Here is a 15,308-nt window from a genome sequence, read left to right as displayed (position 1 = left end):
GGTCTGAGTTTGTTTTTTTACTGACACTGACTCCTATTTCAAACTGTTGATAATAACTTACACCTTGTCTAAGGCCACAGTTGCAGAAGAAAAACAGACCCTTTTTAAATTCTAGATCATAACCTAAATCGTTTATTGCAAATTATTTTGTGGACTCCCAAACTTTGGCTAGCGGACCTCTGGTGTCCAGGGACCACAGTTTGAGAACCACTGCTCAAAAGTAGTTGATTAAGCAAAAAAAATAAATAAATGCTCTCAGTTTGATATGCATATGCTCTAAGTGTGATATCAACTCCAACCATCAATATCTTGTTCAGGCGCGTGACGTCACAACTGCTTCTTTGACGCAAGGGGCCAGTTGTGCACTCACCTATTGAGTTTCCTCCTTTTGAAGAGCTGCAGAGAAACATAAAGGGGGGGGGGGGGGGAGGGGGGTCGCTGACGGAGGGGGGGTTGAGAGGCAACCCCCCCCCCCCCCCCCCCCCCCCCCCATTTCCTTCCCCAACCCATCACAATCATTCCTGCTGGTGCTGATGCTGCGGTGTGATGCTGTGATGTAAGTAAGTGCAAGACCATGTTGAAGTTGTTCTCCGCACGGGACGACGACAACGAGAGCCTCCTGGGAGGCATCACAGAAGGTGAGGAGTGCCTTTTTCTTTTTCTTCTTTTTTTCCCCCTTGTTACTCTCATCCACTCTGCCTTTCCTTGTGCGTCACGATGACGACGATGATGTTTGTGCTCGAAAAGCGCTGATGCAGCATTTATCCACCACGCGCTTTTTTTTTTCTTCTTCTCTCTCCTACTGTTCACCCTCACAAAATGAATGAATACATAACTACGGACAATAATAGGAGTAATAATGTGCGTGCCCCATTGGCGCTCACTCTGCCGGGTGAGTGTCGCATTGGCGAGCTCGAAGCGTTTCCAGTCGGATTGAACTCAATGCGTCACACAACCTGCAGCAAGCGGGACACTTTTAGAACCATATTCACGTGTTTTAATCCAGAATAGTCCGGCAACGTGACGTTAATACATCTCTTCGTGGGATGCTGCGTTGCAAAAACGCGTGCAATTGTCTTATTCAAAGACGTGCGGTCATAATGAAGCGTTTGTGTTTGCCATGTGCGCTGCAGTGTGATACGACAGTAATAATCAATTACTCTGCATGTATGTTGACGTTACGACGAGTCACTAAGCAGGGAAATGCCTGACCATTAGGGGGCGTCCTCGGTTTACGACGCTTACCGCTGAGACGATACCAGAACGTGTTCGTAGATCGGAACGCGCGCTTGGCTTTCACTAACCTACGCCACACACTGTAATACAGACAGTTCAATGAAAGTCGCATGAGAAACTACACGTTTTGAATTCACTTTACACTCTAATGGGGGGGTTCTCAAACTTTTTTTTGGTGCAGGGACCACTTACAGGGGGGGGGAATTATAACCTAAACGTCCTCACAATCCATGAAGAGCTCATTAATCATCAAGGTAATCTTGAATTTCAATTGAATTCTGTTTTAATACCAAACTCCAGCCTTGCACAGTCACAATCTCAATCACAATTTCAACCCTAATCGCAATCTCCACAGCAATTTCAATTTTAAACTCTGATGTAATCTTAATCTTGCTGTTCGACCATTTTTATAATCACAATCACAGTCCTAATATCGGGTTCTTTTGTAATTTCAAACCTAATTTTATACGTAATCTTGACATAAAACCTAATCCTAATGTAATTTTTTTTGTTTTTTTTTTTTACATTTTTTGTGATCGTAGCTGTAATCTTAATTCCAATATCAGGCCTATTATCAATCATAATCTTAATCACAATCTGTCCTAATCTCAGTCTTGTTGTAATTTTATTTTTAATATCAGACCGAATTTTATTCTCAGTCTTGACCTAAAACCTAATTCCAATGTAAATTTAAAATGTTAACATAACTGTACTCTTAATACCAATGTCAGGCTTCCCATCAATTGGAATATTAATCACATTCTCAGTCCTAAACTGTTTTGTTGTAACTTCAGTTTTAATCACGACCCTAATTCTATTCTTAATTTAGATGTAAAACCTAATCTTGATATACATTTTGAATTGAAATTTAATTGTAATCTTAATATCAAATGTTATGCCTAGCATCACTCGTAACATGAATCACAATCTTAGTCTCATTGTATTAGAATTTTTGCTGTAATCTTAATTGTATTTTTCTATGTAAAAACAAAAAAAAAAACAACCTCAGTCTTAATCCCAAACCAAAATCTGCATTTGTGCGTTGTCATTGGTTTTCGCTGCAGTCGGGCACGATAGGCTTTACGTCTCGATGACACTTTGGAGGTGACTTTTGAGGCTTGCCCGTACATCATCAAGGGCGATTTACAGGTGATTCAACACGTGCTTTAATGGCCACTTTGTGAATGTGCACCTTCCTCCCTTTACGATGAGTTTCGTGCAACACGCATGTCCTGTGTCTGCGTGTGTGCAGAGATGCAAAAAGTACTCACGATCTGTATTTAAGTAGAAGTACTGTGCAGTTACTTGTATTAAAAACACATTTTAAAAATAAAAAAATATTGTAAAACTGAAAGCTGTTACCACCATCCCATAAAAATTACCACCATTTTCCGTCATTTACACACACTGGTAAAGCAAAAATCCATTTCAGTAGACATAGGCCAAATTTGAGATTGAACAGTTTTAGTGTACACAAACTTTGGAGCACCCGATACAAAAAAATGCCATTTTAACATTTTTTTATTTTTATGTATTTTGGGTACCTTTTGGAAAAATCAACAAATGTCAGCATGCAAACAATGACATTTAAGGTGTATATTTTTGAAAATTGCTGTTTAATGTCAAAACGGGTCTAATCTGACCTAAACAGCATGTAAGGGTTAAAATTGTCACGCCACTGTATTCGTTTCTGCGTAATGATGTTCAATATTGGTGGCGCAATATCATAATTGGCGAAGCCATTTTAGATATACTTTTACAATATCAATAAAAAAAAAAAAAAATACCAATGTGCGTGCTGAAAGCTAAATCAGCCAATACAAATCTGAAGCTGTGGTCCTCCGTCTAAGAAGGGTGGAGTTCCCTCTCTGGGTGGAGGAAGCGATCCTGCCCCGAGTGGAGGAGTTCAAATATTTTGGGGGTCTCGTCCCCAAGTGAGGGAAGAATGGAGCGGAAGGTCGACAGCTCGATCGACTGCAGTGATGCAAATGCTGCGTCGGTCTGTCGTTGTGAAGGAGGAGCTGAGCCAAAAGGGGAAGCTCTCGATTTAGCGCTCCATCTACGTTCCTACCCTCACCTATGGTCACAAGCTTTGGGTGATGACCGAAAGAACAACATCATGGATACAAGCGGCCGAAATGAGGGTGCCGGGGCTCCCCCTTGGAGATAGGGTGAAAAGCTCTAAATAGGGTGCTGCCTAGAAGCCTCCCAGGTGAGGTTTTCCGCGCATATCCCACTAGGAGGAGGCCCTGGGGAAGACCAAGACTCACTGAGGATGACAGTATGTCTCCTGGCTGGCGTGGGAACACCTTGGGATTCCCCAGAAGAGCTGGATGAAGTGGCTGGGGAGCGGGAAGTCTTGGCTTCCGTGCTTAAACTGCTGCCCCAACAACAAAACCCTGGACAAGCGGAAGAAAAAGGATGGATGTCTAGATTTTCAGTCATCCATTTCTGTTAATCTCAAAACATTGAATCGAGGCAGCTGGACTCTTCTTGCTTGTTGAATTTCTTGTTTTTGTTCAGAAACTTTCACAAATGCAAAGGCAATTATGCTATTAGACTAACGATATGCTCTCCTTGAAACAGATGATGGAGAGAACCAATCCCTCGGTGACACCGAGCTGCCCTGGCTGAGCAGACCCTATCTCCTGGTGCTCAAAGATGCAGGAAATATGTCCAAATCAGGGCAAATCAGACCAGAAGCCCCTTCTTCCAAGTCCTCCTCGGATGAAACTGTGACACCAAGCGAAGAAAAACCTTCCGCGAAGATGCTCCACATGGAGGAAGGTGGCTGCATGGTGACCCCGTGGGGCGAAGGCCAGGGTGAGGGTCCTCCCGGTCCACTGGTTCTGAGTCTGGCAGAGGATGAGAGTAAGCTCAAGACGTTGCCCTCCAAGGAGGAATCGGTGATCGAGGAGAAGGAGATGGAGGAACCTGAAGACCTCCAGAATCAACCCTTAGAGATTGTGTCCAATGGCAGGGAGGCAGGAAAAGCCTCCGCATCCTCTCCTGTCGATCCCGATAACGAGTCCAGCCCGGTTGGCATTCTGACCAAAGATCGAGCCAACGCCTTGGGGGAGGTCGCTCCGGTCTGGATCCCGGACACCGAGGCTCACGTGTGCATGAAGTGCGGCGTCAAGTTCACGTTTACCAAGCGGAGGCACCACTGTCGCGCCTGCGGCAAGGTGAGGCTCGTACGCCGTCTCAGCTGCCGTTTTGTGCACTATTGAAGTCATTCAATATATGTGTGCATGCGCACGTGTGTGTCGTCAGGTGTTTTGTGCACTTTGCTCCGGCCTGAAGTTCAGACTTACACATCTGGACGGCAAGGAGGGGCGGGTTTGTGTTTCCTGTCATTCAACCCTCATTAAAAGTGAGCCACTTATGTTTTATTTTTCTCAGCCGATTGTCTCTTTTCTTTGGGGGGCGGTGGGAACTGGGGTCTTTCTAAAACGGTGCAACAACCACAACGAGAATGTTCTTCCCAGGCACATCGCCGAGGGGGAAAAGGAGGGTGTGGTTTGCAGACGAGCTCCTCATCGACAAGCAGTCCGAGTCCGCTCCCACTACGCCGGTCCGAGGGCACGCGTTCCCGCCGTTGGTGAGCCGAGCGCCGCAGCGCGAGACGGCCAAAGGTCCGGGAGGGTCGCCGCAGCGCAGTAGAGCCTCCAGGCCACATGGGGGCGCTAATGTAGGATCACACAAAAGAAAACAGTTATCCGAGTCTTAATCCTGTCAATCTCCATTCTAATCTCAAAATCCATTTGAATGTTGCTCACAATTTGATATCAATGTCAGTCCTAATCTCTCATTTGTTTTCCATCTCAATGTTCATCAATCTCCATTTATTTATCAATTTTCATCTTTATTTTGATCTGGAAACCTAATCGCAAAATCTATTGTGATTTGAATTGGTCGCAATCTCATACACCCTAAAACGGCTGGGTCAAAAACAACGCAAAATGGGTTATTTGGGTAACCCGATGTGTTCCTAAAGTTGGACCGACCCAACGAGTGGTTATTTTAGACCAGCAGGTCTGGGTTAGGGGGTTTGACCCTACGTGTTGGGTTGGGGCTGTCTACCCCAAAATGGGTTGAACGCAACCCCGTCGTTTGGTCGAACGCGACCCAGTGGTTGGGTCGAACGCGACCCTGCCGTTGGGTCGACTGTGACCCTGCAGTTCGGTCGAATATGATCTTGCCATTGGATTGGTCAAATGTGAAACAAAAAATAGTCTAAAACGTAATAATAACAAATCATTTTTTAATCCCACTGTTTTTTGGTCCCAAAAGACCTAAACCTCTCAAATGAAATTTAAATTCTATTCTCACTGTCATGCCTAACCCTCATCTCAATTTCAATATCAGATATAATCTGAATCTTGATTGGAGTTTCAGACTTGATGTTAATAATAATCTTAAATTGAAACCTTATTCCTTCCATTTGGTTGGAAATTTAAATCTCATTCTTGGACCAAATCTATTTGGTTATCTCCAGTTTATTCAGGATGTTAATCTTGAATCTCTATCTCAGGCCCAATCTGTTTTAAATTGTTTTAATTTGATTTCAATCTCAGATCCTGTGGTAGGCTAATATTCATCTTAAATCGGCTTCTGAATTTTAATTTTAATCTTGATTTTGGCCCAAATCCTAATCATTATTTCCAAATAATTCAGAATTTTAAAATTAATCTACATTTTGGATTTAATTTTAGTCAAATGTATTCTCAATCTCTTGATGAATAATATTAATGTACATTTTTTTTTTTGCCTCTTGTCAATCTTCGTCTAAATCCTCTCGTATCAATTGTCATTTTAAAGCACCCTCATTCCTAATCAGAATCCCTAATGTGAATGAAATCTTTTTTCCTCAATCTTGATATCAATTGTAATCTCAGTCTTAAATTTAAATGTAACTCTCAGCCCCCAGCATCCATCCTTGAGCTCGGCATAAGACTAACTAGACTAGACTAGACCTAAAGACTGATTTTGATTTGAAACTCATTTATAACCTCCACCATCTCACTCACAGACATAATTGGAATCATTTAATTCTCAATGCTCTTCTTAGTCCCAATCTTCAATTTGAATCCGAACGTTGCCGCTTGTCTTTTCCGTGCTCCAGGAGGCGTGTGCGCCTCGAAGATGGCGAACGTCCACTCTCGTGAGCAGCTCATCGAACCTCATCCCCCAGGAAGGCCTGCCGCCTATCCTCACCTCCACAGGAGTCAAAGGAGGTACAGTGAACCCCTTGCGTAGTTGCGCTTCGCCATTCGCTAACTCAACTATTTGCGGTTTTTGTCTGTGGCATCTATCCTCAGATATTCACCTGATAAACTCACATTTGTGCATTTTTGGAAAGGTGCCACAAGATGGCGCCAAAACCCTGGCAAAAAGATTTGGAGTTAAGGAAGTATGTTGAAGTGATACATCTCAACTGACAGACTACAATCTTTGAATGTTGGGGAGGAGCTACATTTAGCCTGGGTTGTTAGCGGATATTATGAAGCAGCTTCACCGCATGTGCGAGTACACGTGCACGTCTAGTGCTTTCTTTTCTTTCTTCAAAAACCAAAACATCTGTAAATCTTGTAGGTATATTAATGTAACGTTGTAAAATGTCTCAAATCTGTGGTTCTCAAACTTTTTACAGCACCGCCTAAAAAAAAAAGACTAACATGAAAAAACAGTTGGGATTATAGGCCAAAGTGTTCACCGGAAACGAGATTCTATTAAAAAGTATATAAGGCACTGTAACATTATGCACAGCTTGCATATTAACTCTGCACTCAAATATAGGGGGCGGGGGGGGGAACTGTTCTTAAGATTCAATTAAAATGTATTGAACATAAGTGAATTAAAAAAATTGTGTCTTGCATGATTTTATGACATGGTCTACTGCTTTCCATGGTCACGGAAGGAATTAAACTCGCATCTCAAGGCGCCGCTGTTTTATCAAACATGATGAACAGAATATTTCTTTTGAAGACTTCAAGTCGCTTGACCTTGCGACTCGAGACAGAACAATTGCACGGTGATTTCTATTCAAGCGGCGTGAATACATTTATCCCCCAGATAACAAGGCCAATGTCAAAATAATTGGCTTCGGTTGCCCTCGGCCTGCTCAAAAGCACTTTAATCTGGTGTCTCCTCAGATTACACCGTGGAGGAGCAGCCCTCGGAGACGCTGCTCATCCAGGAGCTGGAGAGCGGCCGCTCCAACTCTCTGGTTTTCGTCCTCAATGCCAATTTGCTCGCCATGGTCAAGATGGTCAACTGTAAATTTATTGATTGATTTATTTTTAAATTACTGAACCACCCCTTCTGACACTCGTGATTATGCCGCATGCTTGTGGGACAGACGTTAACAGGAAGTGTTGGTGCGTGACCACCAAAGGGATGCACGCCGTGGGCCAGGTGGAGGTGATGGTGCTCTTGCAGTGTCTGCCCGAGGAGAAGAGCTTCCCCAGGGACATCTTCAGCCACTTCGTCCAGCTGTACAGGGACAGCCTCACAGGTGAGACACACACAAACATACACAGGACAATTCATTAGGTACTCTTCACCTATCAAGTATGAGTTCTGTGTCAGTCTTTGGGTTGGGGGTTGGGGGTTGTTGACCGTACCGTGTGGCTCGTAGGTCTGGGTGTAGGATTCTTCTTTGGGTGTGAGGTCCTGGTTACAAACTTGTTGGTCAAGGTGATTGATTCTTGCTTGAGCGGTCCTGGGTTCAAATCCTGGATGACCCCTTTCTCTTGCTGTTGTTGCACGGCGGCCCATGTGACAAGTAAGGGGTCCTGCAAGGTTAGTTGTTGATCTAGGTGTAAGATTCTCTCTTTGGGTGTGAGAGGTGCCAGGTTCAAATCCCAGATGATTCCTTCTTCAAGTCTCTGGCTCTTGTGGATCTCGCAAGTTTTGTTGTGGCTCGTTGGTCTCGGCATTTGCTTCTCGCTTTGGGTGTGAGAAGTTTCAAGTTCAATTCCTGGATGAGCTCTTCTTTCAAATGTTTTTTTCCCCCCACTTTCTATGGCTCTTGTCAAACGGTGGCCCATGTGACAATTAAGGGGGTCATGCAAGGTGAGCCCTTCTTTACAGTCTATGGTTTACCCCCCAGCTCATCACAAAGGTATCACTGAAGGGCAATTAGTCATTTACAGTCTTCTGTATATTGCTGGTTTCATGCATTGCTGCTGGGTTTTAGGGCGGTGCGGTGCCTTGCTCAAGGGTACTTTAGCAGCAGTTAAAATGTCCGTATGTAGTTTCATCTGTCACGGGATTCGAACCATTCACACGCCAGTCCAATCAGGCTCAGTTGTACTTTCCAGATTACATAAATATCACGATTTAATGGCTATTTACCAGAGCAGGCTGCTAACATAGTCACGGTGAAGCAGCATGTGGCTCAATCCAATTTTATTGTAGATTTGTATTGTTGTTAATACCCACTTCCAAGTACATTTATGATCCCGATGCAGCTGGATATTTTATGTCCTGGCCTTGTCAGACCTTGTTTACTCCATTCCGCGCTATTTCCCCGTGTACTCAAAACGTCGCCCTTTCTTCTTTCACATCCGCAGGGAAGGCGATAAAGCACCTGTCACTGTCGCTGTTCGGCAGCCGCTTCCTGGGCAGCGACGAGCACGCGGGCTTCTTGTTTGTCCGTCCCACCCGTCAGTCCCTTCAGGGTCTGCCCCTGCCCAGCCAGCCGTACCTCTTCGGCCTGCTGCTCCACAGGGCCGAGGTGGTCTGGGCCAGGACGTTCCCCCTGCGCCTCATGCTGCGCCTGGGTGCCGAGTATCGATGTGAGTTCTGCCCCACGCCTCCATCAGCAATATAAATATGAATTAAAAAAAAATCTGCTATGCATTGAATCCGCAATAGGTGAACCGCGATATAGCGATGGTTTACTCTGTTTAACATTTAAGTATATTACATTTGGATTTAAACTTTAACAACTGTCTTTTTTTAATATTTGTTTTTAACTATTTATTTATGTATAGTTATTTAACCTTTATGCACAATACATTTTAATACAATCAAGTAAGGATTTTTTTGTTTTCATTCAGCCACATATTTTCTTTTTTTGGTGTTACACGTGACAAATAAAGTGCAAGAAAAAAAAAACTTAGACAAATTAAAAATAACTTATAATATAACTTAGAAACTTAGAATTTGCGTAAGAGAGTATTCAATAAAATAACAATAAAATGTCAATCAAACACTTAAATAATAATATAACTGTTAAGGAGTACATAAAAGAAGGTGACAAAAATGGTTTAATAAAACAAATGGAAAGTCGAATAATTTAAAATATTGTAAAAATGTGCTGAGTGCAAATATGTTGGGGTTCTGTTCTTGCTCAATACTCCTCCAAAAAATGAAAAATAAATACCACTCCAGACTTTGTTGACTCTTGATTACTCTTGGGGGTGCCGTAGAGGTTGTGGGCGTCCTAAGCAGGTGTTTCCTTGGCTAATGCCTTTGGGCTGGCTGGCTCGGCTCTACATTTTCCTCAAGCTTCACTTTCAGCCACCCTTTCATTATTTGATTGTTATTATTATTATTATTATTTTTTTTTTTGCAGTTTACCCCTGTCCTCTGTACAGCGTGCGCTTTCGGAAGCCTTTGTTCAGGGACATAGGCCACACAGTCATGAGGCTTCTAGTGGTGAGTAACAGTTGTGTGCTGTTCAGACTTGCAACTTTTTGGGCTACCAAAGTTGGAAGCTTTCCATCGGAATTGACGTTGATATTTGACATCTGCTGCAGCTCAGTAAATTGAAAACACTTGTATCTCAAATCATCTTTCCCCATTGAAATGAACGGAAATGTCATTAATCCGTCTCAGCCTCCCTCCCAAAAAACAAACAAAAAAACAAAACTGTAGTGTGTTTTTAATGAGGAAAATAGCACTGTATAACCTTTTACTTTATCAAAACATATAGTAATAACACAAATCAATACAATGAAAAGAACTAAACAGTTTGTGCAACATGATTAATTGATTGCGGCTCCTTTTGATGTCTGTCATGCAGGCGCAAACGGGGAAAACTTTCAAGACTATTGTCAGTCACTCAGTAACTGCAGCAATAGTAGTCATTTTTTGAAGAGGAGAAATAATTTATGCCTCTGAGTGTTGTTATATCGTCTGTCTACATGTGTTGCTTCACCGTTTGTGTTCAAATATCTGTTGCATCAAACGTTATAATACTATCACATGCTGTAGATGCTATTTGTTTGCCTATATATGACGTTTCCCATTATGTGTTAGCATTAAGCTAGTGAAGTTGGAGGCAAAGTTATGTGGTTGTTTTAAATACACGTAATTCTCTTTGTTTTATGCTTAACTAGACAGTAAATTTGAACTGGGAGTGGTATTTAATACCCTGACGCCTCTTTTTTTTTTTTTTTTAAAGAATTCTGCCTAACTGTTTCTTGTGAAGTGAGTTGAGTTCACTGCAACCATACAGTGCTTGTATCTCAAATTTGTGCTCCCAAGTCAAAGCAAAAAAATCGGCTGAACGACGGCCCATATCTCTGAAAACTCGGAAATCGGGACACTCGTCTCGCAAGGCATTAGTGTAGGCTGTACTGTGTAATTTTTGGGACTATGCGCCTTGACTCAATAAAAGTTGGGAAACACCGCATTACAAAAATCTCGAAAATATTCCAATGACATCGCGTTAAACTACCATGGAAAGTTTCCAGATCTTTACTGAAAAAGTCCTGCTACTTTGCAACCATCCTTCCATCCTGAGCAGGACTTTAGGAATTTCCGCTATAGTCTCCCAATGGTGCCGGGGCTCACGGTGGACCTGGAGGCTCAGAGGACCTGCATAAAGATACCAACTACTGGCTACAACGAGGTCAGATGGAAGATTTTCAGTGCATCATTTGAACAAACTTTTGAACATGCATTTCCTGTTGCAACAGCTGATGAAGGCCATGAACAAGTGTAACGAGCACGTCCTGGCCGTGGGGGCGTGTTTCAACGAGGAGGCTGACTCTCACCTCATCTGCGTGCAAAGAGACGACGGCCAGTACCAGACGCAAGCCATCAGCATCCACAACCAGCCGCGCACAGGTAACGCAGAACACGTTCAACCATATTGGATTTTTTTGGGGGGACACGCTTGAAAATTCAGCCAATTTCAAATCAACCAATCACCTAACCACTTCTCCACCTTGGTGCCTGGATACTCGTTCAACAAGTCCAAATCAACTTTTATTCAAATTGTAACGATAATATGAATCATTTCGAGATTAACTGGATATGAGCGCTCCAGTCCGGCCTGAATTTACGTCCATTGAGGAATCTCAATTTTCAATTAATTGGACTGTTATAAAAGTTCATTTATTTCATTAGTTCAGTAAAAAGTGAAAGTCCAGTATCACATAGATTCCTTAAACACTTGCCCAATAACGTGTTATAACCATGTTTGTTTGTCCCTTTTCTCCTCTTCTCCAGTGACTGGATCATGTTTTTTCATATTTAGCAGTGCACTGAAAGCAACTGCGGGTTACTTTGCCAAGTCCAGCATCCTAGAAGGTAACATATCCTCCACGACTTGGGGGATTTTGCTAATATTATTGCTATTTACACGTTTCAGTCATCCACATTGTGTATTTTTGCTCATATAAGCATTTGCGTGTGTGTTTATTTGCACAGCCTGTTTTGTCAATGTTGACAAATTTGTGTGTGTGTGCCTCCTCCAGATGGACTAATGGTGCAGATTACCCCGGAGACCATGGCAGAGCTGCGCAGGTCGCTCCGGGAGATGAAGGACTACGCCGTCACCTGTGGCCGCGTGGACCAAACAGACAGTCAGGAGCTCGTTTCTGTGCAGTGGGTGGAGGCCAACTGCGCCCTCAATAAAGGGTGGGGCTTCTCCATCTGCTTGGGAGTTGTTGTTTTTTTTTTAGTCTTTATGCAACTCTCCATTCACGCAGAGCCAATCCTTTATTAAAGGGCGTGGTAGTGACTTTTAGGTTGACAGTGTACAGTACTCTGAATAAATCATGAACGGACTTGCAAATAGAGGCAGCACGGTGAGCTAGTGCTTCGCACTTCTGCCTCACAGTTTTGGCATATGGGGTTCTAATGTAGGCCACAGCCCACCTGTGTGGAGTTTGCGTGTTTTCCCAGTGCTTGTTTTCCAGGTACTCCAGCTTTCTTCCACGGCCCATAACTAATATAAAATAAAATAAATAAAATACAATTCATATTGATTAATGTACCGAATGGCAAAATATGCCACAAGATAGCGCCAAACGAACTATATTGAAGTGAGTTGAGGAGCCTCATTTATACAAAAGTGGTGCTTGGCATCATTTTGTGGCATCTGGGTGCCAAGGAACTATGTTGAAGTGAGTTGAGGAGCTTCATTTGGACAAAAGTAGTGCTTTGGTGCCACCTTGTGGCATCTTGGTGCCAGAGCAATATGGTGAAGTGAGTTAGCGGGCTTCACATAGACAACAGTGGTGTTTTGGCACCCTCTTATGGCATCTCAGTGCTGAGGAACTATGTCAAAGTGAGTTGAGTTGCTTCATTTCGACAAAAGCAGTGCTTTGGCACCATCTTGTGGCATCTCGGTGCCAAGGAAATATGTTGAAGTGAGTTGAGAAACTTCTTTTGAACAGTGTTTAGAGCAGTGTTTAGGCGGCATCTTGCAGCGTCTCAGTCGAAGCCTCATTTAGACAAATGCAATGTTTAGGCGCCATCTTGCTGCATCTCAGTGCCAAGGAAATATGTTAAAGTGAGTTAAGGACCTCCATTTAGGCAAAAAAAAATAGTGCTTTGGCGCCATATTGTGGCATCTTCGTACAAAGGAACTATGTTGAAGTGAATTACGGCGCTTCATTTAGACAAAAGTAATGATTTGGCACCGTCTTATGACATCTGGTTGCTGGGGAACTATTTCGAAGTGAATTGAGGAGCTTCATTTAGTCAAAAGCAGTGCCAAGGAACTTTTTCGAAGTGAGTTGAGGAGTTTCATTTTGGCAAAAGTAGAGCTTAGACGCCAACTTGGTGCCAATAAAACTGTTAAAAAGTAGACAAAAACATGCATGTTAAGTTCATTGAAGACTACTCAATGAGCTGAAGTTTGCAGTCGTACCAGTTTTTCTGCCACTTTGTGTCGGTTGAACGAATTTTATTAAGTGTTACTAAACTACAAGCAAAAATAGCAATTAAAAATAAAATAAGTGTTTTCTTGTGGTTCACAGGGTTATAAGCCCAATTGATGGTAAATCCATGGAGTCCATCAGCAGTACAAAGATGTTCCAGAAATCTGAATACAAAGAAAATGGCAAGATTATCCACTGGACAGAAGTATGTGTGACTCTTTTTTTTTTTTTTTTTTTTTAAACTTCTTTTAACGCTTTAAATGAATGTTGCGTTCAGGTGTTCTACCTGCAGCGGGCCGAGCCTCCAAAAGGAATAGCGGCCAACGTACCAGAACACAACCGGCTCACGGAACGCATCGCCAGGGCCTTTTGCTTGGCCCTGTGTCCGTATCTCAAACTACTCAAGGAGGACGGCATGGCCAAGTTGGGACTGCGTGTTACCTTTGACCCCCAGCCGGTCAGTGTGATTGGACGCCTCATATACACTCAGCGGGCACTTCATTAGGCACACCTGCACGTTCCAGTTAGAGAAACAACACATTCTGACTTTACAAAGATTCTAATAAATTGTCAGAGAGGTATTCCTTTAACAATGTTTATTGTTGTTGTAGTTCGCCGTCTTGTCCCGACAGCTGTTTGTAATATTTATTTATACAATTCAACGAACAGGGCAACAAATTGGAATGAGATCACAGTATAATAACAACAAAAAAGATAATTTCATTCAACATTGGAGTCTATAAAATATTCAATAAGAAGTATGAGATGGATATTAGTAAAGTTCACATTTACAGTTTTAAATTATTGTTGTTATTATTACTGTTCTACTTTTAATCTTTTCATTTAGAATTTTTCAGATTGGATATTTTTGCAAATTGGCTCTTGGATTGTTCTACGGAACAGGAAATACAGGCAGATTAAAAAGAGGATGGATGAATTATTGTTGTTGGTCTAAAAATTCATCACTTTTTCTTCTTTTTTTCCAGTGTTTATTATTGCTGTTATAATTTTACAAATATTTTTATTGTACATATATTATTTCAGCTAATACATTTTTTAGGGATTTTTAAAGGCATTTATTATTGTTGTTATAATTGTATCCATATTTTTATCATATATATTGTTTTAGATCATACAAGTGTGTAAAGGTGTCATTACCCATTATAGATATTTTTTAATATAATGTAATGCATGCATTTCTTTGTTTGCAACTTGAGGTGGGCTTCGTGGCAGGCAGCAACGGCCATCCCCTCCCACCTCAGTACCTGAACGCCCTGGACAACACGCTCATCCCCGTCATCCACAGCAGGGGGCGCAAGAGAGGCGACGAGCCCATCGTGATGGAGCTCATCTTTTACATCCTGGAGTACATCACTTAGAAGTACCACAAAACGCAAAACTAATGGCATCTTGACGACCCCCTCCCCCGAAACTCATGGGGACTATCCACCCATGAGAGAGAGGTCTCACTCTTGGCGGTTTTCTGAGTTTACCCAGCAGCAACGTGTATATCAATCTTTCAACCAAGAAATCAAATAGACAAAAGCATTAGTAGCAACTCCACAGCTTGTGTGTGTGTGTGTGTGTGTGTTGGGGAGGGGGGGGGAGATACCTTTAACTTTAACACAGAGGCTGGATCCAGCCCCCGCTAGTTTAAATAAAAGAGAATGACTTAGTGAGTAGTGGATGCACATGGAATGAATGCCTGAAGGATGGAAGAATGTTCTTGAATTTAATAATGTCAACCTGGAATTAAACTTTGCAACGAGAATGATTGCTCTCTCTATGGAAAGATGTTTGCAGAGCCAATACAGTGCCGTTAAAAAGTATTTACCCACTTCTCAAATTCTTATTTTTTTTGGATAGTTTCCCCACTAAGCTAATAAGCTCATCAAACATGTAAATATCAGATAAAGATAACCCAAGTAACATTCAGTTTTTAAATGG

The 15,308-nt window shown here is 42.4% G+C and overlaps 1 protein-coding gene across 1 annotated transcript; it reads left to right on the top strand.

The window, feature by feature from the left end:
- The first annotated feature begins 502 nt into the window (after window positions 1–502).
- zfyve9b (zinc finger, FYVE domain containing 9b) lies at window positions 503–15,135 on the top strand. The gene is made up of 16 exons (XM_061779404.1): window positions 503–638; window positions 3,823–4,421; window positions 4,510–4,609; window positions 4,725–4,927; window positions 6,362–6,473; window positions 7,392–7,514; window positions 7,598–7,753; window positions 8,814–9,038; window positions 9,821–9,903; window positions 10,997–11,101; window positions 11,169–11,319; window positions 11,704–11,784; window positions 11,952–12,114; window positions 13,461–13,566; window positions 13,639–13,818; window positions 14,579–15,135. The coding sequence occupies exons 1-16, from the start codon at window positions 575–577 to the stop codon at window positions 14,738–14,740; spliced, it is 2,613 nt and encodes an 870-aa protein (XP_061635388.1). The 5' UTR covers window positions 503–574; the 3' UTR covers window positions 14,741–15,135.
- The last annotated feature ends 173 nt before the right edge of the window (window positions 15,136–15,308 follow it).

This window comes from Phyllopteryx taeniolatus, chromosome 7, assembly GCF_024500385.1.
Source record: "Phyllopteryx taeniolatus isolate TA_2022b chromosome 7, UOR_Ptae_1.2, whole genome shotgun sequence".
In the NCBI taxonomy this organism is placed as follows: domain Eukaryota; kingdom Metazoa; phylum Chordata; class Actinopteri; order Syngnathiformes; family Syngnathidae; genus Phyllopteryx; species Phyllopteryx taeniolatus.
This window is presented reverse-complemented; position numbering and strand designations above follow the sequence as displayed.